At 40.6% G+C, this 25398-nt stretch overlaps 1 protein-coding gene across 2 annotated transcripts; it reads left to right on the plus strand.

Moving 5' to 3' along the window:
• Positions 1-5817: 5817 nt before the first annotated feature.
• On the plus strand, positions 5818-23832 carry LOC123728784 (uncharacterized). 2 transcript variants are annotated; one of them, XM_045701743.2, is made up of 9 exons: positions 5818-5974; positions 13514-13600; positions 14180-14326; positions 14550-14618; positions 14912-14974; positions 17818-17901; positions 20071-20240; positions 20539-20666; positions 20859-23832. In XM_045701743.2, the coding sequence occupies exons 1-9, from the start codon at positions 5887-5889 to the stop codon at positions 21049-21051; spliced, it is 1029 nt and encodes a 342-aa protein (XP_045557699.1). In that variant the 5' UTR covers positions 5818-5886; the 3' UTR covers positions 21052-23832. The 2 variants fall into 2 exon arrangements, with proteins under 2 accessions (XP_045557699.1, XP_045557701.1); XM_045701745.2 differs by having other exon boundaries at positions 20542-20666.
• Positions 23833-25398: the final 1566 nt, after the last annotated feature.

A 25398-nucleotide genomic window follows, 5' to 3' on the forward strand; every position in this document is an offset into this window, starting at 1 on the left:
TAAAAAAAAATATATATTACTTTCTAGGTAAATACCTAATAGTTTCCACACCTGGATTGTGCAACATTTGCCCATTATTCTTAAAAAAATTCTTCAAGCTCTGTCAAATTGGTTGTTGTTAGACAACCATTTTCAGGTCTTGCCATAGATTTCCAAGTAGATTTATGTAAAAACTGTAACTCGGCCACTCAGGAACATTCACTGTCTTCTTGCTAAGCAACTCAAGTGTAGATTGGCATTGTGTTTTAGGTTATTGTCCTGCTGAAAGGTGAATTAATCTCTGGAAAACAGACTGAACCAGGTTTTTCTCTAGGATTTTGCATGTGCTTAGCTCCATTCCGTTTCTTTTTTATCCTGAAAAACTCCCCAGTAACATGTTTTAAGGATACCCATAACACGATGCAGCCAGCACTATGCTTGAAAATATGGACAGTGGTGTGGGCAAAAAGTAAATTGCTTTGGCACATGTTTTACAGTATTACTTTAGTGCAAATAGGATGCATGTTCTGGATTTTTTTATATTCCGTACAGGCTTTCTTCTTTTCACTTTGTCAATTAGGTTAGTATTGTGGAGTAACAACAATGTTGTTGATCCATCCTCAGTTTTCTCCTATCACAGCCATTAAACTCTGTAACTGTTTTAAAGTCACCATTGGCCTCATGGTGAAATCCCTGAGCAGTTTTCTTCCTGTCCGGTAACTGAGATAGGAAGGACGCCTGTGTCTTTAGAGTGACTGGGTGTATAGATACACCATCCAAAGTGTAATTAATAGCTTCACCATGCTCAAAGGGATATTCAATGTCTGCTTTTTTTTTACCCATCTACCAATAGGTTCCCTTCTTTGCTAGGCATTGGAAAACCTGCCTTACAGATAATTGTATGTTTCAGAACTCAGGATAAGACCCAGATGCAGACAGCTAGAGTCACAGATGTTTATTGACCTGAACAGGGGTTAGGAAAAAGACAGGTCAAAGGCAGGCAGAGGTCTGTAATCCAGGGCAGAATCAATAAGGTACAGAACAGCAGGCAGGCTCGGGGTCTGGACTGGCAGAGGTTCTTAACGGGTCAGAGTCAGGCAGGTACAGAACGGCAGGCAGGCTCGGAGTCAGGGCAGGCAGAATGGTCAGAACCGGGGAAACTAGGAAACAGAACATGAGAAATCAGGGAGACGGGAAAACACACTGGTAAGACCTGACAAGTCAAGACGAACTGGCAACAGACAAACAGAGAAACACGGGATAATGAGGAAGATGGGTGACACCTGGACGGGGTGGAGACAAGCACAACGACAGGTGAAACAGATCAGGGTGTGACAGTATGTGTGGGGTAGAGAGATGAAGTAGTCATTCAAAAATCATGTTAAACACTATTATTGAACACAAAGTGAGTCCATGCAACTTATTATGTGACTTGATAAGCACATTTATGCCATAATTTATTTACATTAATGTGAGTGTTGAGAAACATATTCTATACTTATTAATAATCAAAATGACTCCAAAATGACACAATATATGAAATACCATTCATTTCTGTTAGGCACAAACTAATCTGAAACACAACCAAAATGAACTGCAAATGCATCTCACAAAATTGATATAGTCATTGTGTGCTACAAATATGGGACCAAATACTAAGCTTTTGACTACTTTATTCATGAATCTTTAGGGGTGTCTATAATTTTGACCCCTACCTTTTAGAGAGAAAAAATAGCTTGTTAAACAAAATATCTTTCTCTGTGCAATTGTATTAGTATAAAATTACATAAATTCCCCCTTTTTTTGCACACAATATATCTCAGTATTTGAATGATTTATTTCTACAGTCATTATCGCTCATCTTTATCAAGGCTGTCAATCATTTTGGACCCAACTGTAACTATCTGGAGGTAAACTGTGTGTATATCTTGAGAAATGAATATGACAAGTGAAATACAGTATACTGTACTGTAAAATAGCATTGCCAAAAAAGCAACACACCCTTTTTCCATGTATAGGCCTGCTCATCAGCATCTACAACCATTTCTCTATATGTCTCTCTCTCTCTGCCCACAGTGGAAAAAGACAGCTTCACACACACCACCCTCTTCACAAACCCGCACTGCTAAAGAGGAAGGGATCAGACCATAACCACTCAACTCGTCTCTATTTGAGGAGGGTTGTTGGTTTGTGGTCACTATGACAAACTAGTGTAAAGTTTCTCAGTCTTGGTGCACAGTATTTTATGTCTTGAGAGACATAACCACAAACAACTGACTTAATGGGGCTAGGGGGCAGTATTGAGAATTTTGAAAAGAATATGTGCCCATTTTTAACTGACTCCTACACCAACTCAGAAGCTAGAATATGCATATTATTGTTCAGGTTTGGATAGAAAACACTCTGAATTTTCTAAAACTGTTTGAATGGTGTCTGTAAGTACAACAGAACTCATATGGCAGTCAAAACCCTGAGACAAATTCTGACAGGAAGTGGATACCTGATGTGTTGAATTACCTTTAAACCTATGCCATTGAAACACACAGGGGTTTATTAATCGTTGAGCACTTCCTATGGCTTCCACTAGATGTCACCAGTCTTTACAAAGTGTTTTGAGTCTTCTACTGTGAGATCTGACCGAACAAGAGCCTTGGAACGGTGGTGGCCGATTAGACTCTGGCACGCGAGTTCATGTTGGGTACTCTCGTTCCAATACGTTTTAAAAGAGAATGCAATCGTCCGCCTTCAATATTATTCATGTTCTGGTTAAAAAAGGCACTAATGATTTATGCTATACAACGTTTGACATGTTTGAATGAACGTAAATATTTTTTTCCCCTTAGTTTATGAAGACAAGTCCGGCGGGCATAGATCATGTGCTAACAACACGGAGCTTTTTGGACATAAATTCTGAGCTTTTTCGAACAAAACTACATTTGTTATGGACCTGGGATTCCTGGAAGTGACATCTGATGAAGAGAATCAAAGGTAATGGATTATTTACATAGTATTTTCGATTTTAGATCTCTCCAACATGGCGGTTAGTCTGTATCGCAAAGCGTATTTTTCTGGGCGCAGTGCTCAGATTATTGCAAAGTGTGATTTCCCAGTAAGGTTATTTTTAAATCTGGCAATCCGGTTGCGTTCAAGAGATGTAAATCTATAATTCTTTGAATGACAATATAATATTTTACCAATGTTTTCGAATAGTAATTATTTAATTTGGTGTGCTGATTGACTGGCGGTTCTTGGAGGGAAACGATTTCCTCAACATCAACGCCATAGTAAAACGCTGTTTTTGGATATAAATATGAACTTGATAGAACAAAAAATGCATGTATTGTCTAACATAATGTCCTAGGAGTGTCATCTGATGGAGATTGTCAAAGGTTAGTGCATAATTTTAGCTGGTTTTCTGCTTTTGGTGACGCCTGTCTTTGAATTGACAAAACATTACACACAGCTATTGTCAATGTACTCTCCTAACATAATCTAACTTTATGCTTTCGCCGTAAAGCCTTTTTGAAATCGGACAACGTGGTTAGATTAAGGAGATGTTTATCTTTCAAAGGGTGTAAGATAGTTGTATGTTTGAGAAATTTGAATTATGACATTTAATTGTTTTCAAATTTGGCGCTCTTGATATTTCACCTGTTGTTGATAGGGTGTACCAGGGGTGGGACGCTTGCGTAAGTAGTCCAACCTTTGTTTTTAATCAGTCAAAAAGCTTACCATTAAAAACAATTGTCACAGTTCCGGTCTGCTTATAATCCTGAAAGGTGCAATATTCAGACATTTTTGAGAAATAAGCTTTTTGTGTGTATGAAACATTTCAGCTCATGAAACGTGGGACCAACACTTTACATGTTGTTTTATTTTCTTGTTCAGTATATACACTAAATGGCCAAAAGTATGAGAACACTTGCTCGTCAAACATCTAATTCCAAAATCAAGGGCATTAATATGGAGTTGGTCCCCCCTTTGCTACTATAATAGCCTCCACTTTAATGGGATATCTTTCCACTAGATGTTGGAAAATTTGCTGCTGGCAAATGCTTCCATTCAGCCACAAGAGCATTAGTGAGGTAGGACAATGTGATAGCAGCTGGGTCTGATCTGATTAATTCATCGACTGACTGCATATGAAGCACAAAAAAGTATCTAGTGAGATATCTCGCATATTCTTAAGTCTCTGCTACTACCACTGCTGATGATGTACGTAACTATTGTAAATAATGGGACTGATGAGACACCTAGTGGAATGTAGTGGATTGGATGTACACTACAGTACACACAGACAGTATTATATGGGTGTAATGTGGACAACTGATGACAGTATATATTCAGTAAGAAGGTTCTGGAGCTCAACATGCCTTCTCCATGCAACACACTACAGAGATGTATTACAGTATCTGACAACAATAACATGACATTGATCCACTGACACACTTCTCTCTTTTTGTTGAGTCATGCCAGAATAACACAGTGGGAAACAGTAATATTTGTCAAATGTATTGTAGGACATGGTGATACAGTAGTAGTAGTAGTAGTAGTAGTAGTAGTAGCAGTAGCAGTAGTAGCAGTAGTAGTAGCAGTAGTAGTAATTTCGTTTTCAGACACATAGGTCCATATTTGGTGATTTTAAAACCTTGAAAGAGGATCAAATGACTAATACCTCATCTGAATACACCTCACCACATAATTTACCTGCCTTGGACAACAGGCTGCAGATACAGTATGTAAATATGAGAATAGTGTCACTGTCACCAGTTATACAAATAGATTTACAGAAAACAACAGCTGCTTCCACAGCTGTCAGTATCAAGCTTGTCACGTTCTGACCTGTAAAGGTGTTATTTGTTAGTGTTTAGTTTGGTCAGGACGTGGCAGGGGTATTTGTTTTTGTGGTTCAGGGTGGTTGTGTGTATGTGTCCATATAGTGGGGGTACTTGATTTATTAGTCCAGGATTTTGGTTATTGTTCTATGTTAGTTTATTTCTATGTTCAGTCTAGTCGTTTGTATTTCTATGTTTAGTTAATTGGTGCTGGGGCCTTCAGTTGGAGGCAGCTGTCTATCGTTGCCTCTGGTTGAAGGTCCTATAATTAGGGGTGTGTTTGTATTGGGGTTTGTGGGTAGTTGTATTTTGTTTTGTGCTCTTCACCTGACAGAACTGTTAGTGTAAATGTCGTAATTGTATACGTGTTTTATTTAGTTTCACCTTCTTCAATATTAAAAAAGAAGTTGAGTATACACTTCCCTGTTGCGTCTTGGTCCTCCACACACGACACTCGTTACAGATTTCCAAGAGAGCCCTCAAAAAGAGTCAAATTGACAGGAGCTGTAATTATGAAATGATTATTATAACACATTTTTTGATGATATATGATGTTTTATAATATATTAGGATTATACAAATAATGTATTATCTGCTGGCTCTCTTTAACCATCTATCATAAATTATACTTAACTGACAGAGAATATTTTATATCTCTATATAATTACAGCTAGCTAGAATCCTACCTACAGTAAATTCTACAGGCCATGTTTGAATTACCATGACAAGCCAACTGTCTTGGAACTGCCTTTAGAGATGGTATTAGTAATACAGTTCAATGACAGGGTTGCTAGTTTACAACATATTCAAATGAAACCCAGCGGTAAATAGGAACTGAATATGAGTTTTTTTTATTGCACCTCCCTACCCCACTGCAGTTACTCATCATTCTCCTGGTGTGTGTGTGTGTGTGTGTGTGTGTGTGTGTGTGTGTGTGTGTGTGTGTGTGTGTGTGTGTGTGTGTGTGTGTGTGTGTGTCTGAGTGTTTGTGAGATTTTAAATGAGTGAGTGTGTGTGATGAGGGCCTTCTTCCTCTTCTGGTCTCCACTTTGAAAGAGGACTTAAAGTAGTGATGATGTCTGGTGAAATCATCTACTCCGATGTTACATTCACTCGGCATCAGAATCAAGATACTAGAGCAGAAAGTGAAGTTTCTAATGGTGAGTTCTCTCTCACTTATATCGCTTTATTAATTTTCAATCATAAGTTTACAATACGACATTTCATCACTTTGGGGGGCGAGGGTGGAGATGTCATAATTCAACAAGGAGTTAGTAACAGAAGAAGGCTGTATAGACTGTTATTAACTGGTTAAAGTTATAGTGATGATGATTTACTGTGTGGTTGTGTTACGAACAATAACTGTGTAAACCCAGGGGCTATAGGGAAAAGAAGACAGTATCTTGGTTGGATCAATATGAACTTTTCTGAAGTGTATTTGTAACTGTACTTATTAATATGAATTAGTACTATATGTTTAACATGTGGTATTGTATCAGACACTGGGCATCTCTTTTAGAATGTACTATAGCAAAATTATGTATAGTGCAATGTTTGTGTTTTATTAATGACTTTCAGAAATGTTCATTTCCTTTTGAATACATTCCACACGGCCTCAACAATGGTTCTCCATATAGAATCCTATTTTGAAGGATATGTACAGTATTAGTGCAATGTAAAGGGCATGAGAAGATGAAAGTTCCATCTAAATGAGTTGTTATTCGTCACACTCTGGACATATCTGTTGGATTTCACACTGTGAACCAACTTCCCCAGACAGACAGACAGACAGACAGACAGACAGACAGACAGACAGACAGACAGACAGACAGACAGACAGACAGACAGACAGACAGACAGACAGACAGACAGACAGACAGACAGACAGACAGACAGACAGACAGACAGACAGACAGACAGACAGACAGACAGACAGACAGACAGACAGACAGACAGACAGACAGACAGACAGACAGACAGACAGACAGACAGACTCAACCTTTAACATTTGGTTTATGGCCAAAAGTGTTTCCTCATTTCTCATAACAATATGTCAGCTTTTCTTCAGATATGTTGAATTAGAATATTAGACACTGTATATTTTGGTTAGTGACCCTAACAGTTAATAAAGTGATTTGCATGTTGGACCTTCCAGTCAAGGAACTGTAACCTAGTAGAGCTCAAAGGAAAGAATGTTGATATAGTGAATTGTAAGAGAGGAACTAGAATGGTATATTTCTAAAATAATATTGAGATAGCGGATTGTGAGAGAGAAATGAGAACGGTATTTTTCTAAAATAATATTGAGATAGCGGATCGTAAGAGAGGAACTATAATGGTACAATTCTAATTGAATGTTGAGATAGTGGATTGTGAGAGAGGAAGTATACTGAACAAACATAAACGCAACATGCAACAATTTAAAAGAGTTTACTGAGTTACAGTTAATATGAGGAAAACAGTGAAATGAAATAAATACATTAGGCTCAAATCTATGGATTTCACATGACTGGGAATGCAGATATGCATCTGTTTGTCACAGATACCTAAAAAAAAAAATGGGCCTCACAATCGGCCTCAGGATCTCGTTACGATATTTTTGTACATTCAAATAGCTAATCGATAAAATGTAATTGTGTTCGATGTCTGTAGCTTATTCCTGCTTATACCATAACTCCTCCACCAACATCGGGCACTCTGTTCACAATGTTGACATCAGTAAACTGCTTGCCCACACAATTCCATACGCATGGTCTGCGGTTGTGAGTCCGGTTGCAAAATTCTCTTAAACGACGCTGGAGGCAGCTTATGGCAGCGATGAACATTGAATTCTCTGGCAACAGCTCTGGTGACATTCCTGCCGTCAGAATTCCAATTGCATGTTCCCACAAAACTTGAGACATCTGTGGCATTGTGTTGGGTGACAAAACTGCACATTTTAGAGTGGCCTTTTATTGTCCCCTGCACTTGTGTAATCATCATGCTTTTTAATCCGCTTCTTGATATGCCACACCTGTCAGGTGGATGGATTATCTTTGCAAAGTAGAAATGCTCACTAACAGCGATGTAATTTTCTGCACAAAATTTGAGAGCAGTAAGCTTTTTGTGTGTATGGAACATTTCTGGGATCTTTTATTTCAGCTCATGAAACATGGGACCAACACTTTACATGTTGAATTTATATTTTTGTTCTGTGTAGACCGGTACATTTCTTATAGAATGTTGAGATAGTGGATTGTGAGAGAGAAACAAGAATGGTACATTTCTAACAGAATGTTTGTATTTTTTTATTTTTTATTTCACCTTTATTTAACCAGGTAGGCTAGTTGAGAACAAGTTCTCATTTGCAACTGCGACCTGGCCAAGATAAAGCATAGTAGTTAGGCACATACAACACAGAGTTACACATGGAATGAACAAAACATACAGTCAATAATACAGTAGAAAAAAAAGAAAACAAAAAGTCTATATACAGTGAGTGCAAATGAGGTAAAATAAGGGAATTAGAGCAATAAATAGGCCATGGTGGCAAAGTAATTACAGTATGGCAATTAAACACTGGAATGGTAGATGTGCAAAAGATGGATGTGCAAGTAGCGATACTGGGGTGCAAAAGGAGCAGAAAAAATAAATAAATACAGTATGGGATGAGGTAGATAGATGGGCTATATACAGATGGGCTATGTACAGGTGCAGTGATCTGTGAGCTGCTCTGACAGCTGGTGCTTAAAGCTAGTGAGGGAGATGGGAATCTCCAGCTTCAGAGAATTTTGCAGTTCGTTCCAGTCATTGGCAGCAGAGAACTGGAAGGAAAGGCAACCATAGCAGGAATTGGCTTTGGGGGTGACCAGTGAGATATACCTGCTGGAGCACGTGCTACGAGTGGGTGCTGCTATGGTGACCAGCGAACTGAGATAAGGCAGGGATTTACCTAGCAGAGACTTGTAGAAAACCTGTAGCCAGTGGGTTTGGCGGCGAGTATGAAGTGAGGGCCAGCCAACGAGAGCGTATAGGTCGCAGTGGTGGGTAGTGTATGGGGCTTTGGTGACAAAACGGATGGCACTGTGATAGACTGCATCCAGTTTGTTGAGTAGAGTGTTGGAGGCTATTTTATAGATGACATCGCCGAAGTCAAGGATCGGTAGGATGGTCAGTTTTACGAGGGTATGTTTGGCAGCATGAGTGAAGGTTGCTTTGTTGCGAAATAGGAAGCCGATTCTAGATTTAATTTTGGATTGGAGATGCTTAATAAATCCTCTTACATCTAGACGTTCCGCTAGCGGAACACCTGCTCCAATATCCAATGATAGGCGTGGCGCGAATTACACATTCCTCAAAAATACAAAAACTTCAATTTTTCAAACATATGACTATTTCACAGCATTTTAAAGACAAGACTCTCCTTTATCTAACCACACTGTCCGATTTCAAAAAGGCTTTACAGCGAAAGCAAAACATTAGATTATGTCAGCAGAGTACCAAGCCAGAAACAATCAGACACCCATTTTTCAAGCTAGCCTCTTCAGCGTCTCATCCCGTCAGCGGGATCAAAATCCAGCGAAAAATCATATCGCCATTAGCATAACACATTTCTTTTTTCATTTTTTTTTTCGTTTTATAGATACACCTCTCCTGAATCGACCCACGTCGTCCGATTTCAAAAAGGTTTTAAAGGAAAAGCAAATCATTAGATTATGTTAGAGGAGTCCATCGTAAAAAGCAGCAACATAGCCATTTTCCAACCAACCACAAGCATCACAAATAACCAAAAAACAGCTAAATGCAGCACTAACCTTTTACAAACTTCATCAGATGACACACCTAGGACATCATGTTACACAATGCATGCATTCTTTTGTTCAATAAAGTTCATATTTATATATGAAAACAGCATTTTACATCGGCGTCTGACGTTGACTAACTATTTTCCCGTCAAAAGCATCCGATGAAACAGTGCTACAATTTAATGAATTACTATTCGAAAACATGTTTAAAATGTAATATTGTCATTCTAAGATTTATAGATGAATATCTCTTGAAAGCACCTGTCATACCAGATTTAAAAATAACTTTACTGGGTAATCACACTTAGCGATAAAAGGGGATGCGATACTCAGAAAATGAGCTGGTAAATACAGCTCGGCGCCATCTTGGAACAATCGCATATCACATCTGATGTTGTATAATATTGTCAATAATCCCTTACCTTTAGTTGTCTTCATCAGAAAGCACTTCCAGGAATCCCAGGTCCACAACAGATGTATTTTCGGTCGAAAAAGTCCATGCTTTATGTTCCATTAGCTTGCTGTTAGCACGTCTGAAGGCAGTATTCCAAAGCTCTGCCGGCCGCGGGACAGCCGTGTCGGAAAAAAGCAATTTTTTCCCATTTAGGTTCGTTCAAACATGTCAAACGTTGTATAACATAAATCTTCAGGGCCTGTTTCAACAAGAGAGCCAATAAGATTCGAGGGGGACGATTTCAATGTGTTTCAAAACGTTTCCAAAGGTGGGGGTAGACAGGGCCGCCGGCGTCATAATGGTGATGGCCCTCCCGCTGTGACCAATTTCCAACGCGGCTCATTCACTGAGTTTCGACTGTAGAAGGCTCAAAACACTTTGTAAAGACTGGCGACATCTTGTGGAAGCAATAGGAAGTGCTCAATAAACGATATCTTACGGTGTGATTAATAGGCAACGTGATGAAGTTGAGTTCGCAATTCAGAATTCCACTTCCTGTTTCCATCTGTCTCGGGGTTTTGAATGCCATATGAGTTCTGTTATACTCACAGACACCATTCAAACAGTTTTAGAAACTTTAGGGTGTTTTCTATCCACAGGTATTAATTATATGCATATCCTAGCTTCTGAGTCTGATTAGTAGGCCGTTGAAAATGGGCACGAATTTTTTCCAAAATGCGCTGTGGCGCCCCCTATCCTAGGGTAACGTCAAGAGGCTAGCATATAATGTCACAAAAACCCAGAAGACAGCTAAATGCAGCACTAACCTTTGATGATCTTCATCAGATGACACACCTAGGACATTATGTTATACAATACATGCATGTTTTGTTCAATCAAGTTCATATTTATATCAAAAAACAGCTTTTTACATTAGCATGTGACGTTCAGAACTAGCATACCCCCCGCAAACTTCCGGAGGAATTTGCTAACAATTTACTAAATTACTCACGATAAACGTTCACAAAAAGCATAACAATTATTTTAAGAATTATAGATACAGAACTCCTCTATGCACTCGATATGTCCGATTTTAAAATAGCTTTTTGGTGAAAGCACATTTTGCAATATTCTAAGTACATAGCCCAGCCATCACGGGCTAGCTATTTAGACACCCGGCAAGTTTAGCACTCACCAATATCAGATTTACTATTATAAAAGTTTGATTACCTTTTGTTGTCTTCGTCAGAATGCACTCCCAGGACTGCCACTTCAATAACAAATGTTGGGTTGGTCCAAAATAATCCATCGTTATATCCGAATAGCGACGTTTTGTTCGTGCATCCCAGACACTATCCGAATGGTAAAGAAGGGTCGCACGCATGGCGCAATTCGTGACAAAAAAAATCTAAATATTCCATTACCGTACTTCGAAGCATGTCAACCGCTGTTTAAAATCAATTTTTATGCCATTTTTCTCGTAGAAAAGCGATAATATTCCGACCGGGAATCTCCTTTTCGGCAAACAGAGGAAAAAATCACAAAGACGGGGGCGGCCAGGTCACGCGCCTAAGCCCACAGTCCCTTGATCGGCCACTTGAGAAAGGCGTTAATGTGTTTCAGCCTGGGGCTGGGATGACGACATTCAGGTTTTTCCCGGGCTCTGAGCGCCTATGGACGACGTAGGAAGTGTCACGTTAGAGCAGAGATCCTTTGTAAAAGATAGAGATGGCAAAGAAGTTCCAGAAATGGTCAGACAAGCCACTTCCTGTAAAGGAATCTCTCAGGTTTTGACCTGCCATTTGAGTTCTGTTATACTCACAGACACCATTCAAACAGTTTTAGAAACTTTAGGGTGTTTTCTATCCATATATAATAAGTATATGCATATTCTAGTTACTGGGTAGGATTAGTAACCAGATTAAATCGGGTACGTTTTTTATCCAGCCGTGAAAATACTGCCCCCTAGCCATAAGAGGTTAATATGAGTCTGGAAGGAGAGTTTACAGTCTAGCCAGACACCCAGGTATTTGTAGTTATCCACGTATTCTAAGTCAGAGCCGTCCAGAGTAGTGATGCTGGATGGGCGGGCAGGTGCGGGCAATGATCGGTTGAATAGCATGCATTTAGTTTTATTTGCATTTAAGAGCAGTTGGAGGCCACAGAAGGAGAGTTGTATGGCATTGAAGCTCGTCTGGAGGTTAGTTAACACAGTGTCCAAAGAAGGGCCAGAAGTATACAGAATGGTGTCGTCTGCGTAGAGGTGGATCAGAGAATCACCAGCAGCAAGAGCGAAATCATTAATGTATACAGAGAAAAGAGTCGGCCCAAGATTTGAACCCTGTGGCACCCACATAGAGACTGCCAGAGGTCCGGACAACAGGCCCTCCGATTTGACACACTGAACTCTATCAGAGAAGTAGTTGGTGAACCAGGCGAGGCAATCATTTGAGAAACCAAGGCTGTTGAGTCTGCCAATAAGAATGTGGTGATTGACAGAGTCGAAAGCCTTGGCCAGGTCGATGAATACAGCTGCACAGTAATGTCTCTTATCGATGGCGGTTATAATATCGTTAAGGACCTTGAGCGTGGCTGAGGTGCACCCATGACCGGCTCTAAAACCAGATTGCATAGCGGAGAAGGTACGGTGTGATTCAAAATGGTCGGTAATCTGTTTGTTAACTTGGCTTTCGAAGACCTTAGAGATGCAGGGTAGGATAGATATAGGTCTGTAGCAGTTTGGGTCTAGAGTGTCTCCCCCTTTGAAGAGGGGGATGACCGCGGCAGCTTTCCAATCTTTGGGAATCTCAGACGATACGAAAGAGAGGTTGAACAGGCTAGTAATAGGGGTTGCAACAATTTCGGCAGATAATTTTATTAAGAGAGGGTCCAGATTGTCTAGCCCGGCTGATTTGTAGGGGTCCAGATGTTGCAGCTCTTTCAGAACATCAGCTATCTGGATATGGGTGAAAGAGAAATGGTGGGTGCTTGGGCGGGTTGCGGTGGAGGGTGCCGGACAGTTGACCGGGGTAGGGGTAGCCAGGTGGAAAGCATGGCCAGCCGTAGAGAATTGCTTATCCAAATTCTCAATTATAGTGGATTTATCGGTTGTAACAGTGTTTCCTAGCCTCAGAGCAGTGGGTAGCTGGGAGGAGGTGCTCTTATTCTCCATGGACTTTACAGTGTCCCAGAACTTTTTTGAGTTTGTACTGCAGGATGCAAATTTCTGTTTAAAAAAGCTAGAATGTTGAGATAGTGGATTGTGAGAGAGAAACTAGAATGGTACAATTATAACAGAATGTTGAGATAGTGGATTGTGGGAGAGGAACTAGAATGGTACAATTCTAAAAGAATGTTGAGACAGTGGATTGTGGGAGAGGAACTAGAATGGTACATTTCTAATAGGTGGTAATCACCATGAGGTTGGTTTTAAGGAAATAATATAATCACGCAGGGGTGCAACATGTATAAAATAAGTGAAAAAAGGAACCATCGCTTTCTTCATCTCTCTGTAACCGTAGGAGTAGCCGAACGTGAAGAAGATGTCACATACTCTGAGGTTAGAAGACCAGGAGGTAGAGCTAGTGAGCAGGAGGATCTTGGGAGAGGTGAGGTGTGTGTGTGTGTGTTACAGTTAGATAAGGGTTACATTAAATACCCCTTATTTAACCTGTTAGGTTCTAATTTTCAGAGTCAATAACTCACAGACACTAGACAATCTTTAACCAAGTTTAATTCTTCCCAAAGGTTCGTTACAGCTGTAATTTAGACAGAAACATGTTCTCACCATCACAAGTATATATACTCCACTTTGGACACTCCTTCTCTCCAATCCTTACATCTTATGGTTCCACAGGAAGAGGGTACTATGATAATAAACCCTTATTACTCCCTTCAGGGGATCTGATCTGACCTCCTGACCTCAACCCCTCCTTCGCCTAATCCACAGATGTCCATCCGCTTTCCCTATAGCAATCCTGTGATCTCCTCCCGTCCACCCAACACCTTCCAAACCATCTGTCTTTCTACAGAGACCCATTACCTCCTGACATAAAACCCAGTCTCTTTCACTCCTTATACACTATGCGTCTGATCTATCATGTCTTTAATATCTCAATGTTCAAAGTTTACCCCGAATCTAACAAACCTTATGACCTTTTAACCTCTGACACCCACTCCTTTTTCAGGAAGGGACCCTGGCAATAGTTACCCCACTCCCCCAGTGGGGTCAAAGGCTACAATCCCTGAGGGAGTGTCTGGGAGCGTTCCTGTGGCGACCCTGGTGTGTCTCTGTGTTCTACTGTTGGGCCTGGCTATCACTCTGGGAGTCCTCTGTGAGTATAGAAACATTTCACTGAACCCTTTTACACTACTGAACCGAGCTGGACTGGTTATGCATCCACTATAGTTGCTGGCCTGGAACTCTGCTGAAAATGACAATGTGCCCAAAAAATATTCAAGCCAGCCCAGACTAGTACATTTCAGGTTGGTACGATAGTGTGAAACACAAGAGAAAAATAACAACCCTCCATCTTGTCTCTGTTGTCTCTGTTCCAGATGGTTCCAATATGACTAGTCTTCAAGCTGAGGAGGCCCGCTTTGCCCAGATGAAAGAGAATCTAACAGGTGAGAATATCAATGATCCAGAGGTCTTCACCATGATCAACCCCTTATATAAATATTGGAGAGAATCCATCATGTAAATCATTAAAATGCAGTTTGTCAATGGGGGTGTGTGGCTCAGATTAAAATACTGCCGTTTCACTGTAATAGATGAATAAAATATTGTTTAATTTGAATAGGACTATGGTTAGATAATATGTAATTCTAGCTTGGACAAGGTTTACTTACTTACTTTATGGTTAGATATGTAAATAAATTCATGTTATTCCTCCATATTATTTGCTCTTTCATAACAGGGAAACTGCATGAACTGCAAGACAACTATAAGAGACTGCAGAATGAGACCCACAACATAACAGGTAGAAGGTCTAGAGCAGGACTCAACTGACATGGGACTGACTGGCTGCTGTTCTCATATTCATATCAGAATATTGTCATAACACATCTGTAATTATTGAAGTGCTTTGAAAGGCTGGTCATGAGACACATCAACACCATCATCCCAGACAGCCTAGACCCACTCTAATTCACATAAACTACAGATCCACAGATTACACAATCTCAAATGCACTTCACACTGTCCTCTCCCACCTGAACAAGAGGTGAAATAACTAGGTGAAAATGCTATACATAGACTACAGTTCAGCGTTCAACACCAAAGTTCCCTCCAAGATCATCACCAAGCTAAGGACCCTGGGACTGAACACCTCCCTCTGTAACTAGATCCTTTACTTCCTGACAGGCCGGCCCCAGGTTGTGAGGGTAGGCAACAACACATTCGCAACGCTGACTTTCAACACGAAGGCCCTCAGGGGTGTGTGCTTAGTCCCCTCCTGTACTCCTTGTTCACCCACGACTGCGTGGCCATGCAAGACTACAACACCATCATCAGGTTTGCTGATGAAACGACGGTGCTAGGCCTGATCACCGAAAGTCGTGAGTCAGCAGAGAGGAGGTCAGAGACATAGCGGCGTGGTGCCAGGACAACAACCTCTCCCTCAACGTCTGTAAGACCATGGAGCTAATCGTGGACTAAAGGAGAAAGAGGGGAGAGCACGCCCCCATCAACATCGACAGGGCTGTTGTGGAGTTGGTCGAGAGCTTCAAGTTCCTTGGCGTCCACATCACTAAGGATTCAACATGGTCCACACACCCCCGCACAGTTGTGAGGATGGCAAGGCAGCGCCTCTCCCCCTCACGAGCCTGAAAAGATTTTTCATGGGCCCTTGGATCCTCAAAAAGTTCTACAGCTGCACCTTCGAGAGCATCTTGACTTACTGCATCACCACCAGGTATTGCAAATGCACCAACCTTGACCGCAAAGCGCTACAGAGGGTGGTGCGGACAGCCCAGTACATCATTTGGGCAGAGCTCCCTGCCATCCAGGACCTTTATATCAGGCAGTGTCAGAGAATGGCCCGGAAAAATGCCAAAGACTCCAGCCACCCAGGCCATGTTCTCTCTTCTACAATCTGGCAAACGGTACCAGAGCATCGGCCATAAGACTGCTAAATAGCCAGACTGCTAAATAGTCACGTATGGTACCCAAACTATCTGCACTGACTATATCTTGCACTGACCCTACGTACACTCACCAGACTATATATACAAACCATATACACACTCGCTAGACTATATATACAACCATATACACACTCACTCACACATACTACATTGACACTCCTACACAAAACCCCCCCCCACACACACACACACACACACACACACACACACACACACACACACACACACACACACACACACACACACACACACACACACACACACACACACACACACACACACACACACACACACACACACTTTTATACTCATAATTTGCTACTGTTACTCTGTTCTTTATTTAACTCTTATTATGATCTATCCTGATGCCTAGTCACTTTACCCTGCCTTCATATCTACCTCAAATACCTCTGTACATTGATCTGGTACTGGCAATCCCTCGATATAGCCTCACATTGATCTGGTACTGGTACTCCTTGTATATAGCCTCACATTGATCTGGTACTGGTACTCCCTGTATATAGCCTCACATTGATCTGGTACTGGTACTCCCTGTATATAGCCTCACATTGATCTGGTACTGGTACTCCCTGTATATAGCCTCACATTGATCTGGTACTGGTACTCCCTGTATATAGCCTCACATTGATCTGGTACTGGTACTCCCTGTATATAGCCTCACATTGATCTGGTACTGGTACTCCTTGTATATAGCCTCACATTGATCTGGTACTGGTACTCCCTGTATATAGCCTCACATTGATCTGGTACTGGTACTCCCTGTATATAGCCTCACATTGATCTGGTACTGGTACTCCCTGTATATAGCTCCACATTGATCTGGTACTGGTACTCCCTGTATATAGCTCCACATTGATCTGGTACTGGTACTCCCTGTATATAGCCTCACATTGATCTGGTACTGGTACTCCCTGTATATAGCCTCACATTGATCTGGTACTGGTACTCCCTGTATATAGCCTCACATTGATCTGGTACTGGTACCCCCTGTATATAGCCTCACATTGATCTGGTACTGGTACTCCCTTTATATAGCCTCACATTGATCTGGTACTGGTACTCCCTGTATATAGCCTCACATTGATCTGGTACTGGTACTCTCTGTATATAGCCCCACATTGATCTGGTACTGGTACCCCCTGTATATAGCTCCATTCTTGTGCATTTTCTTTTATTCTTCTTGTACTACTATTTAAACTCTGCATTTCATGGAATGGTTCCAAAGCAAGCATTTCACAGTAAAGTCTACGCCAGTTGTATTCGACGCATGTGACAAATAACATTTGTTTTGACATACTAAAGTGAAGTGTTAAAGGGGAAGTTGAACCCAATTGAACTCAAACTTCTCATTTCAATACAAATTTCCATGTTATCAAGATTAGGATTACATTTACACTGCAGTAGTATTGCTTCCCCAAAACATGTTGTTTGAATATTGTATATGCTTTCATTGTACTCTATATGAGGAAGAACAGGGGGGGTTTTTGACCAAGAAAAAGTCCTGACCCTAATGGCAAATTTGTCATATGAGTGTGGTGAAGTGCCTTGGAAAGTAATTTTGTACTTTTGTAATTTTGTGCCTTGGAAAGTAATTATGGCCTTAATGCAACAGAAATAAACTGTCTTCTAATTTGATGTAAATCTCTTCTGTTCTTAGTCCAGAAAGAGCTGTTATCCTCAGGTCTTCGAGACTGTGAGGCCAACCTGACTAGGGTCAAAGATCTCCTGGCAACCATACAAGGTCAGTTCAATCATCCCAATGTACTGTGGTTGTGACTAGATGGATTACAGCTACAGATGAGATTTACCCATAAAAATAAGATTGTAATCATATAATAGAATGAATCATGGATTCATGAAATACCATTGAACTACTGCAAGAGTTTAGACTTTTGAAGACAGATTTTGAAGCCAGATGTGACTCAGAGCCAGACATAATTTTTTGTTGCTATGTGATGGCTAGCTAGATGCTAGCTAGAGGTAGGAACGCAATGTGCCAATCGCGGGTGGTCAATAGGTACAGAGTTTTTGGAAAAGACCACATTCTGAATGCATTGGCATTTAGCGTGACAAATTGGCTTGGTTTTGTTGTATCTGTGCTCTGGCGATTCATTTTATACATTTAAGTGCTAATGTCCGGGAAGCCGGTGTTTGGAGGATATATTGGCACTGGTGTTGTTAGACCCGAGACTAATTCGAGGGCTAGCAAACTTTGCCAATATATCCTCCAAACATTGGCTTTGAGGGCATTATCTAGGGTCGCCTAGGGTTGCTATCCAAGTCGGCTGGCCGTTCGTTATATCGGTTCGGTTGCTAAAGACACAACCCAGTCATTCAGTCTTTTTTTCTGTATCTATGGTTGTGACCCAGTCGTTCATTCTAAATGTTACATTGCCATACTGGCTGGCAAAGTTCTTATCCCTTGCTTGCTAGCTAGCTAATTACGGCTAACTTACAGTCACGTCAAAAAGTGCAGCCAGAATAACAGCAAAGTAGCAGCATTTGAATATGTTTAAGCTGTTTTCTAGAGACATTCATTTGGATACATCCATAACAATTAAATAATGAGCCGTGATTTCACCTGGCATAGAAAATGTGCTCACTAGTCAGGACACTGTTGTTCAGAGGAGCTAGCCAACAACACCGCTAACACAATCACTTAAAACTGAAGCTGGAAAGACTGCTAGCTAGCTGCACTTTGTTTTGTTTTACCTTTTTTCAATTTACCTTTTTTTTCTATATCAATAAAAATTATGCCAGCGGATTCATGATTTCGACTGGCTGAGAAACGCTGCCTGCCTGCCTGTCTGTCTCGTCCCGACTCTTTCATTACTATGGGACAGCTGGAGATCGAATTTTAATATTGAAACAATGTTGCAAATGTTGGAGAGACAAACAGCAAGGTTTATACAAATCTCAGCTGTTGAAAACAACATTTTAGTCTAAAGGAAATGTGAGATAATGTCTAGATGATTTAGATAGTGGAGATCAAGTTTATCAATTGGTTGGCTGGGCTGATGAGACAGTGGATTGCGCAGTCAGATGGAACAGAGTAAATAGGCATTTTAACGTCATAGATTTAGCCAGTTTTAACTTGTTGAATAGACACCGGCTGGAATGTGTTTTTAACCAATCAGCATTCAGGATTAGACCCACCCGTTGTATAATGTAGTTTATTTCCTACAGTACCTCCACCAGAATGTGGCAAGCACGATTACATGATAGGATAGGATGTATATTATTAAATACATTATACACTACTGTTTGTGTACCTAGATATTGATTTAGCTAGCATTGTGAAGAAGTGTTTATGCATACAAGCAACAGTATACTGATATTTCATCAGAAAGAGAAAGAATGAATGGAATGGAATGGCATCAAACACATGGACCACATGTTTGATGCCATTCCATTTACTCCATTCCAGCCATTATTATGAGCCATCCTCCCCTCAGCAGCTTCCACTGCTTTTGACCAATCAGATCAGCTCTTTTGCTGATAATTGGGTAGAAGATCAGAAATGTGCTGCTTGTGTAAATGCAGCCTGGGTGAAAGAGGGGAATCCAGTGTGAGGAATACAGTGAACTCTGGGCTCATTTACTCACGTCTGTCTCTAAGGCAATGTTTATACAGACAGCCCAATTCTGATATTTAGCTGAATTACTGTCAAAAGATCTGATTGCTCAAAATACCAATAATTGGGCAAAAGATAAGAATTGGGCTGACTGTGTAAACGCAGAATGTCATTGATTCTCATTCCAGTTATATCCTTTCTCTTTTTGTTAACTCTCCCTTAGCTCACAACTCTTGTGCTCTCTTAAAGGGGCACACACACATTTAACAAGAACATCACAGGATGTAGAACTGAAAGTTATCACATTTCAATTATGTTATCTCTTTTCTCTTCTAGGGAATCCAAAGGAATGTAATGCTTATACAAAACCATGTTCTCCTGGCTGGGAGTTCTACAATGGATCATGCTACTACTTCTCTAATGACGAAAGGACCTGGGAACAGAGTCAGTACGCCTGCATCCGTGACGGAGGACACCTGGTCATTGTAGAGAGTCAGCAGGAGCAGGTAAGATTGGAGGTGCAGTAATGAATTGCTACATGACTGTCAAATAAAGTGCAGAATTCATTTTAGGACACAGTTTTGTGTGATAAATAATCCTACAGCTTAAGCAGACTTGCAAATATGAAGATGTACAGTTAGCTGGTGTTCTAAAGTGGTTCCATTCCCCTTTAAGCTTTGAGTTAAAGATCCAGCTATAGTTTTAATTATCTAGATCTAATATTTGAAAGATATTCTACTGGTGTGTTTCTCTCTGCATCATCTCAGTCTAATGTTTGACTAACATAAATTGTCTCCTCCATAGCAGTTTATAACAGATACATTAGTGAGAAACACTGATTTTAATAACAGCCCCTGGATTGGACTGACAGACAAGAAGCAAGAGGGAGTGTGGGTCTGGATGGACAATACAACTCTTGATGACAGCATCAAGTAAGGACATACAACATGTACAACACACGCACGCACACACACATCTACACACACAGTTGTACACTCAAGTACACAATAACAAACACATTTTCGTAACCATAGAATAATAGTCTATATAGTTTTGCAAGCCATGTGTTTCCTTCTTTGGGGACTTACAGTATGGAGTAATGGTTTCCCTCCTCCCTGTTCTAGGTTCTGGGACCAGAACACTGGATCAAATAATCCTCCAGAACCAAATGACTGGACCCCAGGTGAAGATTGTGCCCGAATGGGTCAAAGCTGTTCCAGTCGAATCCAATGTTGGTTTGACTTTGCATGTGACAACCCATGTAGGAGAATCTGTGAGAGTCGTGCAGTCTGTGAGAGTCGTGCAGCCACTCGATAGTACTGCCACATGGTGTGTATTGAATGAGTAACTAGCACAAGGTACTACATTGTTGGGCAGTATAAAGGGCCAGCTTCCCGGACACAGATTAAACCAAGTCCTGGACTAAGAAGCATATTCAATAGAGATTCTCCACTCAAAGTGTACAGCACTAGAGATTAATATGTGTCCAGGAAACCGACCTATAATGTCTAATTTGTATAGCTAGTACTCTCCATTAATCCAATGAGTACACCAAACATTAGAGTTGCAGTCTCCCCAAACCCCCCTTTTGCCCTCAGAACAGCCTCAATTTGTCAGGGCATGGGCTCTACAAGGTGTCAAAAGCGTTCCACAGGGATGCTGGCCCATGTTCCCAAAGTTGTGTCAAGTTGGCTGGATGTCCTTTGGGTGCTGGACCATTGTTAATACACACAAGAAAAAAAACAGAAAAGAAACAGCAGCTTTGCAGGTCTTGACACAATCCAGTGTACCTGGCACGTACTACCATACCCTGTTAAAAGACACTTAAATGTTTTGTCTAGCCCATTTACCCTCTGAATGGCACACATACACAATCCATGTCTCAATTGTCTCAAGGCTTAAAAATCCTTCTTTAACCTGTCACCTCCCCTTTATCTACTCCCCTTTATAAAGCCAGCAGCATACCACCCTGCATCCCACTGCTTGCTTGCTTCTGAAGCTAAGCACGGTTGGTCCTGTTCAGTCCCTTGATGGAAGACCAGATGCTGTTGGAAGTGGTGTTGGAGGGCCAGTAGGAGGCACTCTTTCCTCTGGTCTAAAAAAGATCCCAATTACCTGGGTCAGTGACACGGTGCTGTCTTTTAGAAGGGATGTTAAACGGGTGTCCTGACTCTCTGAGGTCATTAAAAGATCCCATGGCACTTGTTGTAAGAGTAGGGGTGTTAACCCTGGTGTCCTGGCTAAATTTCAAAGCTCTCCTTCATACCATCATGGTCACCTAATCATCCACAGCTTACAATTGGCTCATTCATCCCCCTCCTCTCCCCTGTAAGTATTCCCCAGGTCGTTGCTGTAAATGAGAACGTGTTCTCAGTCAACTTACCTGGTAAAATAACGGTGTCACGTCCTGACCAGTAAAAGGGGTTATTTGTTATTGTAATTTGGTCAGGGCATGGCAGGGGGTGTTTGTTTTGTGTGGTTCGGGTTTTTTGGTTTATGTTCTATATTTTTTATTTCTATGTGTTTATCTAGTTTTCTATTATTATGTTGGGTTTTTGGTAATGACCTCCAATTAGAGGCAGCTGGTTGTCATTGTGTCTAATTGGAGGCCATATTTAGTTGGGTTTGTTTTCTCTTGTGTTTGTGGGTGGTTGTTTCTAGTGTAGTCTGTGTACGTTACTGGACTGTTTTTGTCGTTTGTTTATTTTGATTAAGTGTTTTCTTTAATAAAATAAGAAGATGAGCACTTTACCCGCTGCGTTTTGGTCCCCCTTCAACGACGCTTATGACAAACGGAAAATAAAATAAAGAAAAATCTACACTAAATGAAGTGGTTTTTTGTAAGTGACATCAATAAGGAATCATAGAGTTGCAAAGAAAAAACACATCTCAGACTGGCCAATAAGAGATTAAGATAGGCTAAAGAACACAGACACTGGACAGAGGAACTCTACCTAGAAGGCCAGCATCCCGGAGTCGCCTCTTCACTGTTTACGTTGAGATTGGTGTTTTGCGGGTACTATTTAATGAAGCTGCCAGTTGAAGACTTGTGAGGCCTCTGTTTTCTCAATCTAGACATCTAATGTACTTGTCCTCTTGCTCAGTTGTGCACTGGGACCTCCCACTCCTCTTTCTATTCTGGTTAGGGCCAGTTTGCACTGTTCTGTGAAGGGAGTAGTACACAGCGTTGTACGAGATCTTCAGTTTCTTGGCAATTTCTCACATGGAATAGCCTAAATTTCTCAGAACAAGAATAGACTAACGAGTTTCAGAAGAATGTTATTTGTTCCTGGCCATTTTGAGCCTGTAATCGAACCAATAAATTCTGACGCTCCAGATACTCAACTAGTCTAAAAAAGGCCAGTTTTATTGCTTCTTTAATCAGGACAACAGTTTTCAGCTGTGCTAACATGATTACAGTTTACTTGAAAATCTATGGCAAGACCTGAAAATGCTTGTCTAGCAATGATCAACAACCAATTTGACAGAGCTTGAATCATTTTAAACAGAATAATGGGCAAATATGGCACAGTCCAGGTGTGGAAAGCTCTTAGAGACACAGAAAAATTCACAGCTGTAATCGCTATCAAAGTTGATTCTATAAAGTAACGACTCAGGGGTGTGAATAAATACGTAATTAAGATATTTCTGTATTTCATTTTCAATACATTTGCAAACATTTCTAAAAACATGTTTTCATTTTGTCATTATGGGTATTGTGTGTATGTCACGTCCTGACCAGTAAAGGGGCTGTTTGTTATTGTAGTTTGGTCAGGGCGTGGCAGGGGGTGTTTGTTTAGGGTGTTTCGGGGTTGTTTGGGTTATGTTCTATGTTAGTGTATTTCTATGTTATTTCTAGTTGGTCTATTTCTATGTGGTGTTTATTGGGTTGACCTTCAATTGGAGGCAGCTGCTTTTTGTTGCCTCTGATTGAAGGTCCTATTTATAGGGGTGTTTGTTCTATGGGGGTTTGTGGGTAGTTATTTCCTGGTTTAGTGTTTGTTGCACCTGACGGGACTGTTTGGAGTCGTTGGTTTTGTATACATGTTTATTTTGTTTTTCCTTCTTCAAATAAAAAAAGAAGATGAGTATACATTTTCCCGCTGCGTTTTGGTCCACTCCTTACGACAATCGTGACAGTGTAGATGGTTGAGAAAAGTAAACAATTTGAATACATTTTGAATTCAGGCTGTAACGCAACAAAATGTGAAATTAGTCAAGGGGTATGAATATTTTCTGAAGGCACTGTGTGGTGAGCGTTCTGACACACAAATGGTCGCATTGCATCACCCAGGTGGGTGCAACACATTGCTGGTGGATGAGGTGAGTTTCCCCCTACTATGTAAAGCGCTTTGAGGAACTCAGTTGGTTAAAAAGTGCTATATAAATTCAAAATATAACACAGAATATACTGTTATTTTATGACAATGTTTGTTAACAATATCAGTGTAAACAAAAAATGTACATGAATGAATTCCCCTAGAAACATTCCTCAGCTGTATACCACAACAAGTGGCAGGGTGGCCGTTTTGTGGTAGTTTCAATTACGGACTGCAGCTTTAAATGGCCAGAGACTTACCATGTCCTGCAATATCTTTTTAATAGCATTTTGTAATAAGCATTTGCACTGTTTTATCAATAAGGAAAAGCTAAAGCATAAAACTGTCTTAATTTACATGATTGTCTTATTCCTTTTTTCCATCAAAGGCTTAGTAAATCAGGTAATTAGTGTTCATACACAAACACACTAACTCAGTATTTACAGAGGAACACACAGATCAAGGTGGACTCCATTCTGTCCTGACGATGATCTCTGAAGTACAGTTCTTCTGACGAACCCATCTACTTCCTATATGATGACATACAGATTAGTTCACGCCTCTTTACCGTCACATAGAGAAATAGAGAGAAGCATTCTACAGAAATGTATGAAGACTGTGACAAAAAAGAGGAACCTTTGCTGGCGTGTTTATTTTCTGACTAACTTCTTGTGATTAGCTACATAACCTCACACTGGTTCCTTCCTCTTTACTGGATAAAAGGAGGATGAAATGAGAATAGATACCTGAGATGAGATCAGAGCTTGTAGTTTGATATCAGAATGTGCAGATGGTTGTTCCATCTTTCCACCCACAATGCACAGAAAGATAGATACTGACTATAGGCCTCCCTTCAAGCCTAGGGTGCTAACCTCAGTTGTTCCACTGAGACCAAATAGACATCTTCACCCCCACCTCCTTCCTCCTCCTCATCCCCTCTCTTCACACACACACACTACTGCTCAGTAATAGCCTGTGTCAAAACCACAGTCAGCTAGCTAACTCAATCATTACTCAGATGGTTCTGAGGGACACATTTAGTAAAAAACTGTCTACATAGATATGTATTTGTTATTGTGTTGTTTATGTGATGTGTATCAGGGTAATTGTTCGTGTATTTTTCATGTGTGTGTGCATTAGTGTGTTGTGTGTGTGTGTGTGTGTGTGTGTGTGTGTTTCAGAGTCATGCACATGCATTACCACAGACCAGAGATGGGAGGAGTTCCAAAGCCGTAACTGGGTAACTGGGTACATGAATCAAAACATTTTAGAATTTTTCCATTTATTCCAACAGTTTATCTCTAAGTATATGAAAGTGTATTTTTGTAGAGTGTAGTGTGTGTGA

Source organism: Salmo salar, chromosome 18, assembly GCF_965601325.2.
Source record: "Salmo salar chromosome 18, fSalSal1, whole genome shotgun sequence".
Lineage (NCBI taxonomy): Eukaryota > Metazoa > Chordata > Actinopteri > Salmoniformes > Salmonidae > Salmo > Salmo salar.